Raw genomic sequence first — 15,683 nt, 5'->3', positions numbered from 1 at the left:
GATATATGGAGCGACTGCCTCTTCTTGCTGCTACTTCAATCATGAAACTGCTTAATGATCAGCTGATCGGCTTTTCTGTCGCGAGTCCATGTCTCTAGTTTGCTTTTGGCCCACTTTGCACCAGAAAGAGGAAACCAGCGGCTGAACAACAGCAGCACGTTTAAGCTTGATCAGCTGTTGTTAGAATGTATTTAATATTACTTTCTACTCGAGGATCTTTTTCTACGCAGCTGACGGCTGGTAACTGTGCAGGGGCGGATCTAGCAAAGTTTAGCCAGGGGGGCCGATAGGGCATTAACAGGGAAAAGGGGGCACAAAGACATACTTTTCTTTCTTATTCTCATTTAAAATGTCTAGCTTTTAATAAATAATTATCTGACAGCCAAAGTTTTAATTTGATGTAAAATGAATAGAAGTCAATTACTGTATATAGTGACTATTAAGTCTAATATACCCTAGTAAGCTATAGTACTTTTTCCTTTGGGAAGGTACCATCTGTGCAGTCTGCAATTTTGTTGAAGAAAGATGTTGAATCTATTTAATATTTCTTGAAAAATAATTGATTTCTGTGCTTTTTTTTTTCACACTGCATCAAATTAAGGTTGATTACGTCGATTAAGCGTCATGAGGTGGAGTGTGAGGGGTGGTTCCCTATTTTTTATTTATTTATTTTTGTTGTTGCTGGGAGTTGGAACCCTATTAGTTAGGTTGCTTAATATTTATGCTAAGTACTCTTTAAAATACCAGAATAGGGAGGATGGTGTAGGTTTAAGTTTATTAGATTGATCAGTATTGCTGAACTATGAAATATTTTTTTTTGCATACAGGTATAACAGAATAGCTTTAGTGTAGTTGTTGTTTTAAACTTGAGTATGAACTTATACAAAATGCAGCAAGATATTTAAAAAACAGTTTTGTTGATTAAAAAACACTATATCGGATTCATATCGGTATCGGCAGATATCCAAATTTATGATATCGGTATCGGACATAAAAAAGTGGTATCGTGCCATCTCTAGTTAACACGAAAGCGAATCAGAATCAGAATCAGAATGGGTTTATTGCCAGATGTTGAGGTTTACAACATTAGGAAATTGCTGCGGTGCTTCAGTGCAAACAATAAGAATTAAAGTGCTATGTAGAAAGAAAGATATGTGCATGAGATAAGAAGAAAGGAGATGTGCTGCCACCTTCTGGCTGCAGTTAAAGGGTGGAAATTTTCTCTTATTCTTATGAATTAATCAGCATTAGTTATATTCTGCAAAAAAGTATTTCGACACGATTTTCCTTTCTACACTTAAACTTTCATTTGAGTTCTCCTAACTTTCCTATTTATTGTTTTTGAATACTCTTCTGTTAAAAATTGAGCAACATTTAACATTTTTCTCCAAGATATATGAACACAACAAAAAAAAGATACATATGCAAATAACACATTTTATGATTTAGAAGCTAAGAGATAAAATACATATTGTAAAAGACGAATTCCATCCTGCTCTCTATGAGTGTGTCACTCCCAAAACAAAATTAAAATACTTTTTGGCTCCTTGTAAGATTGTAAGTTAGTTATAGCCAGTTTTTGCAGTGATCCTGATTAATCAGAGGATGATCACTGCAGCTCCAGGCGCAGCTCGCACAGAGCAGACAGGTACTCTTCATTGTCCTTGTCATAGTTCAGAGCTTTCTCATAAAACTCAGCAGCTTCCTTCCTGTCGCCCTCAGCTCTGGCCACCTGACCGAGCAGAGCGAGAGCTTCACCATCACCCCGATTCTTTGCCAGACGCCTGTCAGCGATCTGCTTCAGTTTCTGTGGAAAAAATAGAGGAACAATGAAATATTAATTTATGTTCCAAAGAAGTAGATTCTGTTCATCTGGGTGTAACGTTTTTAGTGGGAGAAAACATTACATTATGCTTTAATTAAAAAAAGCGACATTTTGAAATTTGAACTCTGGAGGCTAAAGGATCTACCTCCCATCCTACATTTAAATAGTATAGGCACCACAGGTAAGCCCACAATCTGAGGTTGAATTGCTCTAATGGGGTGATATGGTACTATAAGGTCTTTAAGATAAGATGGGGCCTGATTACCAGCTTAAAATGTTTCTAAGAGTTTTCGGGGGACAACAGAAGGAGAAAAGCTATAGAGAGGTGTGTAAGACTGCAACTCTGGATAGTGACTTGGGGGGTTTTCATAAATTTGGCCAGACTTTTTGAAATGAAAGGAGTTCCATCCAAAGTGGGATGGATGCCACATCTCCTCACAAGACCTAGTGAAAGACAGAACCACTGACAGTCACCAGTAGTTTTCAAAACGTAAGTTGAAAACAGTCCTCAGGAGCACAAGTAGGTGGTACTGAACAAATCATTTACATCAAGGGAGCTTTGATATGAGGTTTTGCTCACACCGCATGAGTTAGTATTAACACTGAGTTTATATAACACGTAACCTTTGTTATGTCTCTAGTGCTCACCTTAGCACACTGTCTCCAATTATATTTTTTCTGTGGTATCAGCAGCCCCTGCAGAGAGAAAACAGCAGAAGACTATGGTGAAGATAAATCCATCCATACTAAGGTCATGTGGTGGATGTGAGAGGTAACATGTTTCACATTACTGCCCCGACACCTCCATCCTCCAAACAAGGCCTGTTAGTTTTTCTTCTTTCATTTGTTCTTCTTGGGTTGAAACGTGGGACATTAAGAGGCAGCTGCATGTCTAACACTGTACATGCAGCTGCCTCACCTTGGTGTAATTTGCCCTCTGATGGATCAGCTACCTGTCACCTTCATTTTTTCTTCAGATAGGACCAATCAGAGTCTGGCACCTAGAAACTTACCTTGGTATAGTGAGCGATGGCTTGAGCCTCATTTTTTTTGTGATAATGAAGAAAGTCACCGCAGCGCTGATGGATAGTCTGACAATCCCTTTCCTCCTCCACCTCTGGTAACGTCTCCAAGCACTTCTGGAAAGCCTCCTCAGCCCTGAGAAACAAAGAGATGATGAGGAATCTACAGCCAGAGGAAAGAAAGAAGGAAACCCTGCAGCTTTGTTTAGACGGGTACCTGCTCATATCCCCTGCCTCTGCACACAGCAGTGCCAGTTCAGCCCACGCCAGGACAAAAGGTCTCTTCCTCTTCACAGATTCTTCAAGGTGACTGATACAAATACGCCTCCACTTACGCACCTCTTCTGTGGAGCATTAAAGGGTGATTTGAGTGGTGTTTATTTAAGGACAACATGCAGTATATTTCTGTGTACCTCTGTTGCTGAAGCGCCTGCGACGCTCAGCAATTATTTTCTGCTTGTAGCACAGAGCCAGCTGGTAGTTGAAGGAAGATAATTGATCGCCCCTTTTCAGTCCTCGCTCAAACACAACAATAGCCTCATCCAGTCGATTCTGGAACAGATTTAAAAACACTAATCAGATACAAATAAAGATAAAAAATCAATTTGAGGATAGAAGAAGAAAAATAACAGAAGAATGGTTCAAACTCTCTTAACAGCTATAAATGCAAACACTGAAAAGGTAATGAATTTGTAAGGAAATTCGCTCTTGTTCACACCAACAACTTATATAAATGCATGAAAGTCTATAAAAAAGAAAAAAAAGGAGGGAAAGGGGAAAAAAGACGAATGGAATCACTCAGACAAACCCAGACTCCCAGCTCAGGAGACAGACACTATCTCTACTATTAAGATTAGGCTTAAAACTTTCCTTTTTGCTAAAGCATATAGTTAGGGCTGGATCAGGATTTTGGCTCTGCTTTTGTAAGTGTAAGTTCTATAAGCTTCATCAGGTTTTGGCCTCCAACTTGCACTGGAGCAGTCTGCAGGCAAGTGTGAAGTGGCAGCAGGAGTTTGGCCGTCCAAAAGGGGCTCAGAGTAGAGCCGCTGCTCCTCCACATTGAAATAAGTGGAAGAAGATGAATGGATGGATGGATATTCATAAATTTGAAATTTAATCAGTGTGTCTGTACTTACTATGGAAAATTTATGAAACTTCCTGTAAAACATTAATACAAATTTGCAGCAGTGGACGCCACAGTTGACTGTCTACCTCAGGTTTAATGGCTGGTTGTTCCTGTCCCTGAATCAGTACAGTATCAGGATTAAGGAGAGCAAAAACACCCAAGCTGTTCAGGATTACAAAATAGGAAAGCAAATGAAGGCTAAAGCCAGCCAGCATCCCCAGAGATCACAGAGTTGTTCTAAAAACTCCCAGGAGCCAAAAATGAAAGTCATATGAAAGTCAAGGACAGGTTTTATAACCTTTAAATAAAGTGTCTTTATTGACCTGGCTGCTGTTGATGATGCTCTATTAAGGCTTGTATGGTTGAGGAGGCCTTAAAGTGGATGGTGAATGTGCTTTCATTTATAGACAGAAGCTAATGGCATGAATGGTGGGCCCAGGAAGATTCCCAGACTAGAATCTTGGACTTCGATCATCTGGTACCTTTACCCTCGGGTCAAGCAGAGTTGGCGTTCTCTTCTCCCTCACTGTCACCAAGTTGTTAACATTGAATTAATTTCTAAGTATAACACTGCAGGTGCCTTGACATACTGTAAATAATGTTACAATAGTTTCTATGAAGAAAACATTTAAAAAGAAACTGAGGATGAGTCTCTACAGACGGATTTCCTAACTTTTGTTTGGTCTGCTGTTACTAAGCCAAAGACCCAGTGAGCAGAAGTAAGAATTTATAGGACCAAAGCTGCAGACTTACCCGCTCACGTAAGTATTTTCCTGAGTGGCGGATGATATGAGGGTTATCAGGATCATTTTCTAGTGCTTTCTTCACCAGACTCTCAGCCTCTTCGTATTTCTTATAGGCTCCCAGCTTTGCACCCAGCGAGCACTGCAGAGCAGCGTTATTTGGGTTGATCTCCAATGCAAAGCGAAGCTGTTTGATGGCCTGGGATTCCTCATCTTCCTGTAAGTTTTCTAAAACCCACTGCAGATGAGAAACTGGTTAGTCCACTGTTTCTTTTGCTTGAATAAATATTAGTCATTGAAACTTCTAAAAAATATACTGACGCTGAAGTAACTGAGGCCACTGAAGGAGCCCTAAAGTTTACTCTCATCATTTGGTGCTGTCTCGATTTTAGGAAGTCCTCTTATAGCTCATCACCTACTGTCATTAAAGCTGCTGATTGACTTGACCATAAACTGTGTTTTGAATCTCATGTTGATGCCACTACTAAAAAAGTTCAACAAAGACTGTTCTTTTTAAGTAAAATGAGATCTTTTAATGTCTCATCTCAGATGTTTCTTTGTTTTATTGAAGTTTTATCGAATCTGTGATGTCTTTTTGTATCGCTGCCTGGTTTGGTAACCTGACGGTGAGGAATAAGAATCGGTTGGGACTTCTGGTAAAAACTGCTCGCAAAATTTCAGGGCATTGGCACGATGGACTTTTGGCCATTTACAACAGAAATGTGCTGAGTAAGGCTCATTCTATTATTAATTGTGTGAACCATCCACTTCACAGTGAGTTTGAGTTGTTGCCTTCCGGGCGCTGTTTTAGAGCACCTCAGAGGAAGACTAAAAGGCTCCAGGTTTCTTTTATCCCCACTGCATCTTGTCTCCTTAATGGCAAATAACTGTCCTTGGACTTTCTATCATTATTATTGTCATTATTATTTCATATTATTGTTCTGTTTACTTTTATCCTGCTGCTAAACTAATTTCCGCTTGTGGGACGATAAATAATTTGAATTGAATTGAATTGAGGAGGAATATACCCATATAAGATAATAAACTCTTCATCCTTAGTGTTAAGATGTTGATACTATACCAGTATCCTTTAAAAGCACAATAAACTTTTTTGCCTTCCAGTAAAAGCTAAATTAAACTATGACTTACTTTTATTTGTAAAGAAAGCAATACTGTTAAATACACCACATTTCTTCTGTGCTCAGCTGCAGTATACAGATAAACTACATAATTATGCTACATCATTTTTAGCAATTTAGTGATTCCTGGAGCAAAAAGTAACTTTTTGAAAAACTCTGTTACATTCAGAGCATCTTTTAAGTGGAATAAACTGCCTTATGCAATTAGAGAACTAGTGACTATTCATAATTAAAAAAACATTTAAAAGCCTATTTATACAGTTTTAATAAATATTGTAAATATTGTAAGTGGGTAATGTTGTGACCTGTTTTCCACATGTATTGTGCCTCAATGCTTATATTTTTACGATTATTGTGGATGTAAGAGCCAAATTATGTGGATGTTTTGCATCTGTATTACAATCATCTTTCTTTTATAATGTTTTATTATATTATACTTGATGGCTTGGGCCCCAGGAAGATTAGCAACCACTATTGTTCAAGTTGATGGGGTTCCTTATGAATAAATAAAGAATTCTTATCATAAAACTGACCTGTTCTCCGCAAAAGAGGACAACGGCGTAGCAGGTGTTCCACTCAACATCATGAGTCTGTACCTCAAGTGCTTTACGAAAACAGTCGATGGCTTTTGATATAGAAGACCTCGACACCTTGAAATAGGCCCAGCCTTGTTCCCCATACACCTCTGGGAGGAGACTTCCTGATGAACCAGTGGGATACTTCACCTGCAGAGGGAGAAGGAAGCGTCAGAGGTTCAACAGCAGTGATCATCATGTTTGATCTGATTGGTTTACATACCAGTATGTCCTCGACTCTCTGACAGTAGCTTTCTGACTGTGCAAAATCTCCATCATGATATTTCAGCCAGGCCATGTCTCCATACGTCACAATCAGCCGCCTCTCACTCTCATCACCGTAACTCTCCCTGATGGTCTCCTCTGATTGGTTTAAAAGTTTCAGCGCTTCCTCTCGTTGATCCTGAAGATACCTGAGGACCAACAGGTCATCAACAGCTGTTCCACATCTGGTGTTTACGACACCTGACAAGAAACTGACTTGAGGGTTCAACTAACACTTGTTGATGATTCATTAAGGTTTTTATCTGAGGTTCATGACTCCAGGGTTAGATAATTACTGCATTTCCACCAGAAAAACAAGAGTCAAAACAAGCTTCAGGTATCAGATTTATATCAAGATTCTTAAAGAATCAGAAACTTCAGTCCAATACTCCAATAATGTTTCTCTTTCTATCATGTGTATCTATTAAGGTTGAAATAATGAAGTAAACGTAAAGCAAGCTGACGTTTTTCTTCTAGCTGTAGCTTTGCTATGCTGCATCAATCTGGTGATTGTTTATTTATATTGTTAACTTATGAAGTGAGTTAAAAATGAGCCAGCCATATCTACTCCAGACAAAATTCATCTGTGTTAGCAGCAGGAGCACTGCTGATAGGTAACATTAGCAGAAGAAACACAGCTCAGGGTTGGATCTGATCCTGAAAACAAAATAATCTCTCTATCATTCAAATATAGATCCTGCTGATGCTGACCACTGTTTCCTTTGACAGTCAAATTTCTCTTTGGTCAGATGGACTTCAGTGAGAAGAACTGTCTTTCTTCTGGCTAATGTTAGTTCTGCTCTTCTCTTCTGTAGCAGAGTCACAGAAATAAAAGTGTTGAGATTTGAATGAGCAGAATAAATCCACTTTAGCTTTTCCTTCATCAGACAGCTACAGAAACTGTACCTGAAATAAGCCAAGAGGCTGTAGAAGCAACCTGCTCCTTTATACGGACTCTGATGAAACTCTATGTCGATCTCTGTTCGGGTGATCAGTTTTTTCGGGGATACGTCCAGCTTCAGATCCCAGGTGAAGTGACACTGCAACTGTTGCAGCCTGCTGAGCAGAGCGCTGCTATCTTCACTGTAAGAGAGTCACAAAGAAAACGCTGTGAGGAGCATCAGAGGGAGAGCATCAAACCAGGACTGGCTGAACCGAGGCTCACTCAGTGCTCTGACACACTACAACCAGCACATGATCAAACATCCTCACTCAGAAACTCTCATGCCAGCTCACCCACACTTCCCAGCTCCTCTCCTTGATAAAAATTCAGTTTGTGTGATCAACCAATGAAATCAGTGATGTGAAGTAGATCTGTGGTTTGAATCTCACACTGAGGAACCAAAAGAAACCTTAGATGTGGAGTGAGACACAAACACAGGGGGACAGCTAAAGTTTTGTGATACAATGTTTAATTCATTTGATCACATGCCAGTGTTAAAATGTCTAGTTATTGATGTAAGATGTGTCATGTTTCAGCTGTGTTCAGGCAGGAGAGGACCCAAACACAAACTCACGGGGACACGGGAAATAAACTCAAAAGCACCGCTTTATTTCAGACTTGAGGAAAGGATACAAAACTAAACTTCACAGTGAGGCACACAAGTAACACACAACATGAGGGACAACGCGACACTGACTCAGAGAAACACAGGGCTTAAATACACTGTGAAGTAACGAGGGGAATGAGACAGAAGGAGGGCACAGCTGGGAGAAATCAGAACTGATGAGACAAGGAAGCAAAGCAGGATGCACGCACATGAGACACACCTTCAAAGTAAAACAGGAAGTACAACACTGAGACGTGAACTTGACACCGTGGAGACAGAGCAACTAAGAAACACAGAGATATAAACCATAAGGCAGAGCACTCTAAGGACCAAAATACACAGACGGAAATACTAGGCATGGAGCACAAGAAAACTAAATTTAAGGGAGTAACTAAAGACCAACAATGAGGACATAACTTACAACACAAAGTGACAAAAAACACAGGAAACTCAAAACACTTCATCAAAAAAACCCAGGACCCTGACAAGATGCATCAGTTGCCCGTGTTTTTTCAGTTACCAGTGTTCATGATGTGGAATTAATATTGTTGAAGAGTTGAGCACTGAAGTAGGCAAGCAGGGACACGGACTCGAACATGCATGCAAGGTAGTGGTGAGCAATCAGGGCTAAATTGTGTGGATTTTGATACCCAAGTGGGAGGTTATTAATTTTATTTTATTTCTTATTTGACTGATAGAATATTTGATTACTAAAATAATCGATACCTGCAGCACAGATTATTATTATTACATAACAGGTTTATAATTTTATAACCTCCACTTTTTCCTCTTCCTCTGATTCACAGACTCCTGGACTGTGTTACTTTGTATCCCTCTGTGTGCACCTGAGCGCCAGGTAAACTAAACTACTGCTGGATTTAAAGTCCATCAGGTGGACAATTTGTGATAAATGACCGATTATTTATCAAAGGTTTGGCAGACTGACCTCATGTTGGAGCACACAGAGACCTCCTCCTCAGACTCAGCAAAGTGATGACTGAACACAAAGAGTGCGTGGACCGATCTGTGAAGCTGTCACCTCAGTTACACAAACCACACACCCCTGCTCCTGCTGCCTTCAGGGCCCCGCTGAAAACAAGTAAAAGTGAGAATCCATCTGCTCGTGTCTCTCCTCTCCTCTCCTCTCGTGAATTTAATGGCCATAAATATAAAGGATGTTAGGAGACGGGAGTCACACATTTGAGACAGGAGGAAAGCGTACCGACGAGAAGGCTGGGCTTTCTGTTTTACATGACCTCAGGAGGGGTCTTTGAAGGCACCACGAGGGAACGTTAGGTTTCGTTTCTGCATCTCAGCTGAGCGATTTATCTGTATTTTTTCTGAGGAAGAGAGGGGCTGTTTCTTGTAGCATGACGTGAGTCCACATTAGCTTCACAGCAACTTTCTAGTTCCTGAAAACCACCACAAATAATACAGACACTAACGGAGGTGGCAAAAGTACAGACAATCTGTAGTTCAGTAGTAAAAATACTCAAGTAAAAGCTGAAGTACAGATTCAACTTCTTTGCTCAAGTAAAAAAACAAGTTTTTTTAAAAGGTAGAAAAAGAGGGCCAGGAGTTTCAAAATGAATGAATAAAATATGATAATAATTAACTGAAACTGGAATTAATAAATAAATAGATAAACAATTAAATGTCTATTTATTTTATTGAAAACATGCAATAAAGTATTTATTTCCAGTTTTAATAAATTACATCGACATTTAATTATTTTTTCTTCTCATTTTTTCCACAAGTGGACCTTTTGCTATACTGGTCCACTTGATTGTCATAGTTTATTCAAGCTTTATTATTTATTCTTATTTCAAGTTATTACAATCAGAACGGACAGGACTCGAGGACAGGAAAGAGAAATAAGAAGAAAAGTTGGGAGTAAAGTAAACAGAAGGAGAGAGAAAGAACAAGAGGGGAGAAGAGGGATAGAGAGAAAATCACTAAAAATCTGCTTCGCCAACAGCTGATAAACAAACAAGCAAAATGAAAAGAGCACAGTAGGAAAACTACAGCAACAAACAACATAAGCACAGGTAACAGTAAACCCACCCAGTCTACCCATCACTGGGCAGAGTCACCACACCCCCTCGTTTGTGGCACCTGCAATCAGCTGGCCGACTCTTAAGACCAGCGTTCTCGAACGTTGCTCGCCGGAATGTCAGCTAACCCACGTTAGTGAGAGTCATAGCTCAGTAAATACTCTTCCAGTGTTTTTTCTTTCTTTCTTTTCAATCCGATCCTGTCTAGTCTCCACTGCAGCTTCTCTGAGGGTTGGATCTTGTTGTCAGTAACCACTCAATTTCCTGTCGCTGGTTTGTTTTCTGTTCTTGGCGCTATACGCCTGCCTGCCTGCCTCCCTGCCCAACACTTCACAGTGAGTGTACGCGAACTGGCTAAGCCTCACCCGGACCTCTACTCCCCTCCAAGACTCGCCTTCCTATGGGGATAGTGTGGTGGGGCGTGGTCTGCGGTGCCGTGCGGACGCACCTGCACGGCATCCGCAATCACGCCCGCCGTGTTAAAACATGGGGACTCAGGGGTTGGTGTGTGTGGTGTGACGTGAAGAAAATAAAGTTGGCTCTGAACGGTGCTCCGGGGTCCCGTCGTGCCTTATTCACGCCACATTGGTGCCGAGACCCAGGAGGCGGCGGGTCCGTATCGGAGCCAGGGAATGGAGGAGCTGGCCCAGAGGGTGGCCGAAATGGCGGCCGCCCAGCGGGAGCAGGCGGCGGAGGTGCGTCGCCAGCAGGAAGAGCTGCAGGACCGGTCCGAGCGCCACCTGGAAAGGATTGGGGAGCTGGTGGCGCTGCTCTGGGCCTGGGCGCCACCCCCCAAGTGTGTCCCGAGGACAGTGAAGCGGTGGAGGAGCTGTGTGGGGCACCTCGGCAGCCGGAGGTGGTGGACGAGTCACGCGGGGGTCCGAGCCTGCCGGAGGAGGAGGAGCAGCCGGGTGAAGGGCTGCTCCTGCCGGGAGCGGTGGAGGAGCCGCTCCAATCGGAGGCGGAGGACGAGGCGGGCGAGGGTCTACACCGGCCTGCCGGAGGAAGAGGAGTCGCTCCACCCAGAGGTGGACGAGGGGCGAGAGGGGCTGTGCCTGCTGGAGGTGGAGGTGCAGTGCGGGGAGCCGCTCCAAACGGGAGTGGCGGAGGCGGTGGCGGAGCAGCTGTGCGAGGAGACGGAGGTCCCTGCTCCAGGGCAGCCTGCGCAGCCGGAGTTGGAGACAGAGGAGCGGGACAGCCCCGCTAAGCCGGGGGTCGGCGGGCTGGCTAGTCCAGCCTCGCTGCCACCAGTGGGCGCGCCTGACATCTGCCCAGCCGCCTGTGTGCAAGAGCTCACGGCCATGCCTGTGGGACCGTGTCCGCTTGCTACGCGGCCGACCTCCGGACCAGCTTCGCCGTTGCCGCTGGATGCGCGGGCGGCCACCAGAATGGACGCTCCCTCGTCGCTTGGCCAGGGACTGGGGCGCCGATGGTTTGGGCCGAGTCTCGCCCCAGTTCCCGGGGGGGAGGAGTAGGTTCGGCCAGATTGCTCCCCGGCCTCAATCGGGCGATGGGGGTATGTGGTGGGGCGTGGTCTGTGGTGCCGTGCGGACGCACCTGCACGGCATCCGCAATCACGCCCGCCGTGTTAAAACACGGGGACTCAGGGGTTGGTGTGTGTGGTGTGACATGAAGAAAATAAAGTTGGCTCTGAACGGTGCTCCGGGGTCCCGTCGTGCCTTATTCACGCCACAGATAGTTACAAAGCTTTCTTCGTTATGAATGAGCATTTTAGTTAGCATCTCCAAAAGTTGATTCTGTTCATCTGGGCGTAGCGTTTTGTGGGACAAACATTTCATCACTCATCCAAGTGACTTCTTCAGTCTCAGCTGACTGCAGGTTTCCCCAATCTTATAAACAGTACATTTGCATAATGACTGAAACCAGCCCACTGAAGGAACAATGGGCTGGGAGGTCAGCTGGGAGGTCAGTTCCTTAATCATAACGATGCAAATTCTCATCACCATTGATCAACAACCACTGACCAAAACCCACTGATCAACAACCACTGATCAATGGCCATGAGTACCATTCACAGAGAGTTGGGGAATGGCTGTAATCACAGCATTGTCAGATGGCGAAAGATGTACCCTTAGGCCCCCTCCTCGATTCAGTGATGGTCTTTTCCTTTTCATGTAAATAGCCTCTTTGACTCCGCGCTCAAACCAGTGTTCCTCCCTGTCCAGGATGTGTACATCCTCATCATAGAAAGAGTGTCCACTGGCCTGTAGGTGTAAACAGACTGCAGAGTCCTGGCCTGACGAGGTAGCTCTTCTGTGTTGTGCCGTCCGCTTCGCCAAAGGTTGTTTGGTTTCCCCGATGTATAAATCCTGCCAATCCTCCTGGCACTTAACAGCGTACACTATGTTACTCTGGTTGTGTCGGGGGACCCGATCCTTTGGGTGGATCAATTTTTGGCGAAGCGTGTTTTAGGGTTTAAAAGCCACAGAGACGCGGCGTTTAGAAAAAATGCGTCTCAACTGCTCCGATACTCCGGACATATACGGGATCACTACAGGTTTTCGCTTGAGCAGCGGTTGTCCATCGTCCATCTCTCCTGGATTAGCTGGAGCTTTCTTTAGGTTCCTTTCCAGCTTTGACTAAAGTCCAGCTGGGATAACCACATTTACTCAGGGCCTTCTTGATGTGCTGTTCTTCTGCCTGTGTCAGTGGGGATGGTGTTCGCTCTGTGTTGTAGTGTCCTGATGACACCCAGTTTGTGCTCCAGTGGATGATGAAAGTCAAACCTTAGATACTGATCCGTATGCGTAGGTTTACAGTACACGTCAGCTTTTAGATGTCCCCCATTACTGATGGAAATCTCAGTCTAAGAAGGCTAACCTGCCACTTTTCATATCCTCCCTGGTGAATTTGATGTGTCGGTCCACCGAGTTAATGTGATCTGTGAATTGTGGTACGTCCTGAGATTTGATTTTCATCCAGGTGTCATCCACATATCTGAACCAATGGCTTGGTGGTGTTCCAGGGTAGGATAGCAAAGCCCTCTTTTCCACTTCTTCCATGTACAAATTGGCCACGATGGGTGAAACTGGGGAGCCCTTGACACACCCATGTTTCTGCCTGTAGAACTGACCCTTGTATGTGAGGTAGGTGGAATGAAGACACAGTTCCAAAAGCAAACACACTTGGTCGATGCTGAGAGTGGTCCTGCTGCTGAGGTTGGTGTCATCCTGTAATCTCTTACGAACTACCTCCAACGCTTCCGTGACTGGGATGCAAGTGAAGAGAGATGTAATGCCGTACGAGACCATGGTTTCATCTGCCTCCATAATGACATCTCTCACCTTCTCAACAAAATCCAAGGTGTTCTGGATGTGGTGCTGAGAGTATGGGCTCAAAATGTGGTCATAAAAATTTTGTACTTGAAAATCAGGATTTGTATGTGTAAAAAAGATTTGTGTGTGGAAAACGTGCAAGTTACAAGTACGAATTTTGACCCTATGTTTCTTTCTCTCATCTGATTGGTCAATATCATGTCAATCACAAATGTAACAATACAATCAGAGAACAGATGGGTTTGGCCGTCGGAGGGGCGCTTTTTTTGAAGGACGATATGTATTTATTTTTTAAATAGTTCAGTTGAAGCATGGTTGAAAAGCAATGTCTGACTTTGTTTATACCTCGAGTCATAGATCTTTTAGGTCTTTATTGTTCAAATGATTTCTAAATCTTTACATACTTAAACAAATAATGTTAATCCTTGACAGTTTATCTCTTTGTGCCTGGAGCTGAGCTCAGGTGGTTTGTTTGAGTCTCTGCGACTGCAGCAGCAGGTTTGCAGTGAGAGAGAGAGACGGTCATGTTCCACATTTAGCTTTGATTCCTTTTTGTTGAGTTTTGTAGAAAAGAGACTGAACATTCAAACATGTTAAATAAATGAACCTTCAGGACACTGCTGCATCACACCTGCTTATGAAGCATATGATGTTGGTCACTGTACATGTTCTGAAGTTTCCTCCATGATTTCTTTGTTTAGTCTTACTTTTATTAATTAAATATGTTGTTTTATTGTTGCTGTGACGTTTCTGTTCTTGCATTTTACAGCATTTTAACCGTTGCTACTGTTTCATCTGGTTTCAATGCTAAATAGAGTCTACTAGCTAACATGATGTAGTCCATTTCTACATCTTTTCATCTTAAAAACATCGTTGGAAACATTATTTGGAATTATAAATCTCATTTTATTAGGTTTGTGTTGTGTTCACCGAGGTGTCTGCAGCATGGTACTGCCTCCAGGCAACAAAACACATATTTGGTTATTACAGTGTGTTGAAATTATTTGTTTGCTTTTCTTTAAGGAACTAAATCTGCAATGTACTGCCAGTCAATAATATCATTTTATACATTTTGAACCTGAAATAAATAAATAAACGAAAATCTGTGCATAAGAACCATACAAATACCTGTTTATTTACAAAAAAGAAGTAATTGTTTTTTGTTTTAATAAACAGTAATTTTTATAAAACGTTATTCTTTAATTTGTTTTGCAGTTAGACATATATCTGAGAACAATAATGGTTAGCAGTGCTTCTAAATAAACACAACATCATGCTGAAAACTCAGAACTAGGTGAGCTGCTTGTTATCAGCAACTTTGTTTAAAATGTTTGTAATGACTGAGAGTAAAACAGGACACTCAAACTACAAATCAGTCAGTGCCAACATGTGTTGTTATGAAACATCATAAACTCTCATGGTTTTCTAAGAAATGGTTGAACTGCATTCCAGACATGATGAGACAGGATTACATACTCTGTGTGTGTGTGTGTGTGTGTGTGTGTGTGTGTGTGTGTGTGTGTGTGTGTGTGTGTAGCAGTGCTGATGAACACTGAGAGACGCTCCTCCTCTGATTCACCACTCTGTTTTTATTAAATATGATTGAAGAGCGTTTCTCACATAAATAGTAGAAGTCCATAAATAAACATCTCTCCTCTTCAAAAGAGAGCTAGAGATAACTTACAATCACCAATCCCCTCAATCTGAAACAGCCTCAGTTAAACTTCTTTGGTTTATTTGCTCTGACTGTGCAGAGCCATCACACAAAGGAGAGAGTACACAATTTTATCAGACATACTGTATTTTATATCTATGTGGATTGCAGCATTTTGTCATGTCATTCAGAAACAAAGTGACAGCAGTTTCAATGTGAGTCTGCTCGCAGGGCAGCTGTGTCATTGTGAAGACTGAAGACTCCAGATTATATGCAAAAATATGTGAATGTGTTTGTACAAACACAGGGAGGTCGTATACATAGAGCTCTGTTGAATGGAAGTGAAGCTCTAACCAGTCTATTCCATGAAACACTGACTGTGATCATTCTCTTCACCCAGCAGCTGAACTGCATTCCAGTCAAGTACAGATGTGT

General features: G+C 42.5%; 1 protein-coding gene across 2 annotated transcripts; it reads right to left on the bottom strand.

Annotated features, from left to right (window-relative positions):
- Positions 1-657: 657 nt before the first annotated feature.
- Positions 658-9,364, bottom strand: LOC146578818 (antiviral innate immune response effector IFIT1-like). Of its 2 annotated transcripts, none has more exons than XM_085268866.1 (10): positions 9,191-9,364; positions 7,601-7,777; positions 6,654-6,843; positions 6,389-6,580; positions 4,727-4,954; positions 3,261-3,399; positions 3,065-3,188; positions 2,839-2,983; positions 2,474-2,521; positions 658-1,807 (listed from the first exon to the last, which is right to left on the bottom strand). In XM_085268866.1, exons 1-10 carry the CDS (start codon positions 9,193-9,195, stop codon positions 1,610-1,612), a joined length of 1,446 nt encoding a protein of 481 aa, XP_085124992.1. In that variant the 5' UTR covers positions 9,196-9,364; the 3' UTR covers positions 658-1,609. The 2 variants fall into 2 exon arrangements, with proteins under 2 accessions (XP_085124992.1, XP_085124991.1); XM_085268865.1 differs by having other exon boundaries at positions 660-1,807; positions 3,065-3,191; positions 9,191-9,361.
- Positions 9,365-15,683: the final 6,319 nt, after the last annotated feature.

Source organism: Mchenga conophoros, linkage group LG3 (assembly GCF_057382185.1).
Source record: "Mchenga conophoros isolate Kocher_MC1m ecotype Shallow Benthic linkage group LG3, M_conophoros_male_GT1.1, whole genome shotgun sequence".
NCBI lineage: Eukaryota > Metazoa > Chordata > Actinopteri > Cichliformes > Cichlidae > Mchenga > Mchenga conophoros.
This window is presented reverse-complemented; position numbering and strand designations above follow the sequence as displayed.

Bases quoted from the DNA above. Each gene is read 5' to 3' on its own strand.
- LOC146578818 (XM_085268865.1), bottom strand. The intron at 3,192-3,260 runs GTACACAGAAAT...AATGCTCCACAG, and splicing joins CAGGCGCTTCAGCAACAGAG to AAGAGGTGCGTAAGTGGAGG. The intron at 2,984-3,064 runs GTACCCGTCTAA...TTTGTTTCTCAG, and splicing joins GAGGCAGGGGATATGAGCAG to GGCTGAGGAGGCTTTCCAGA.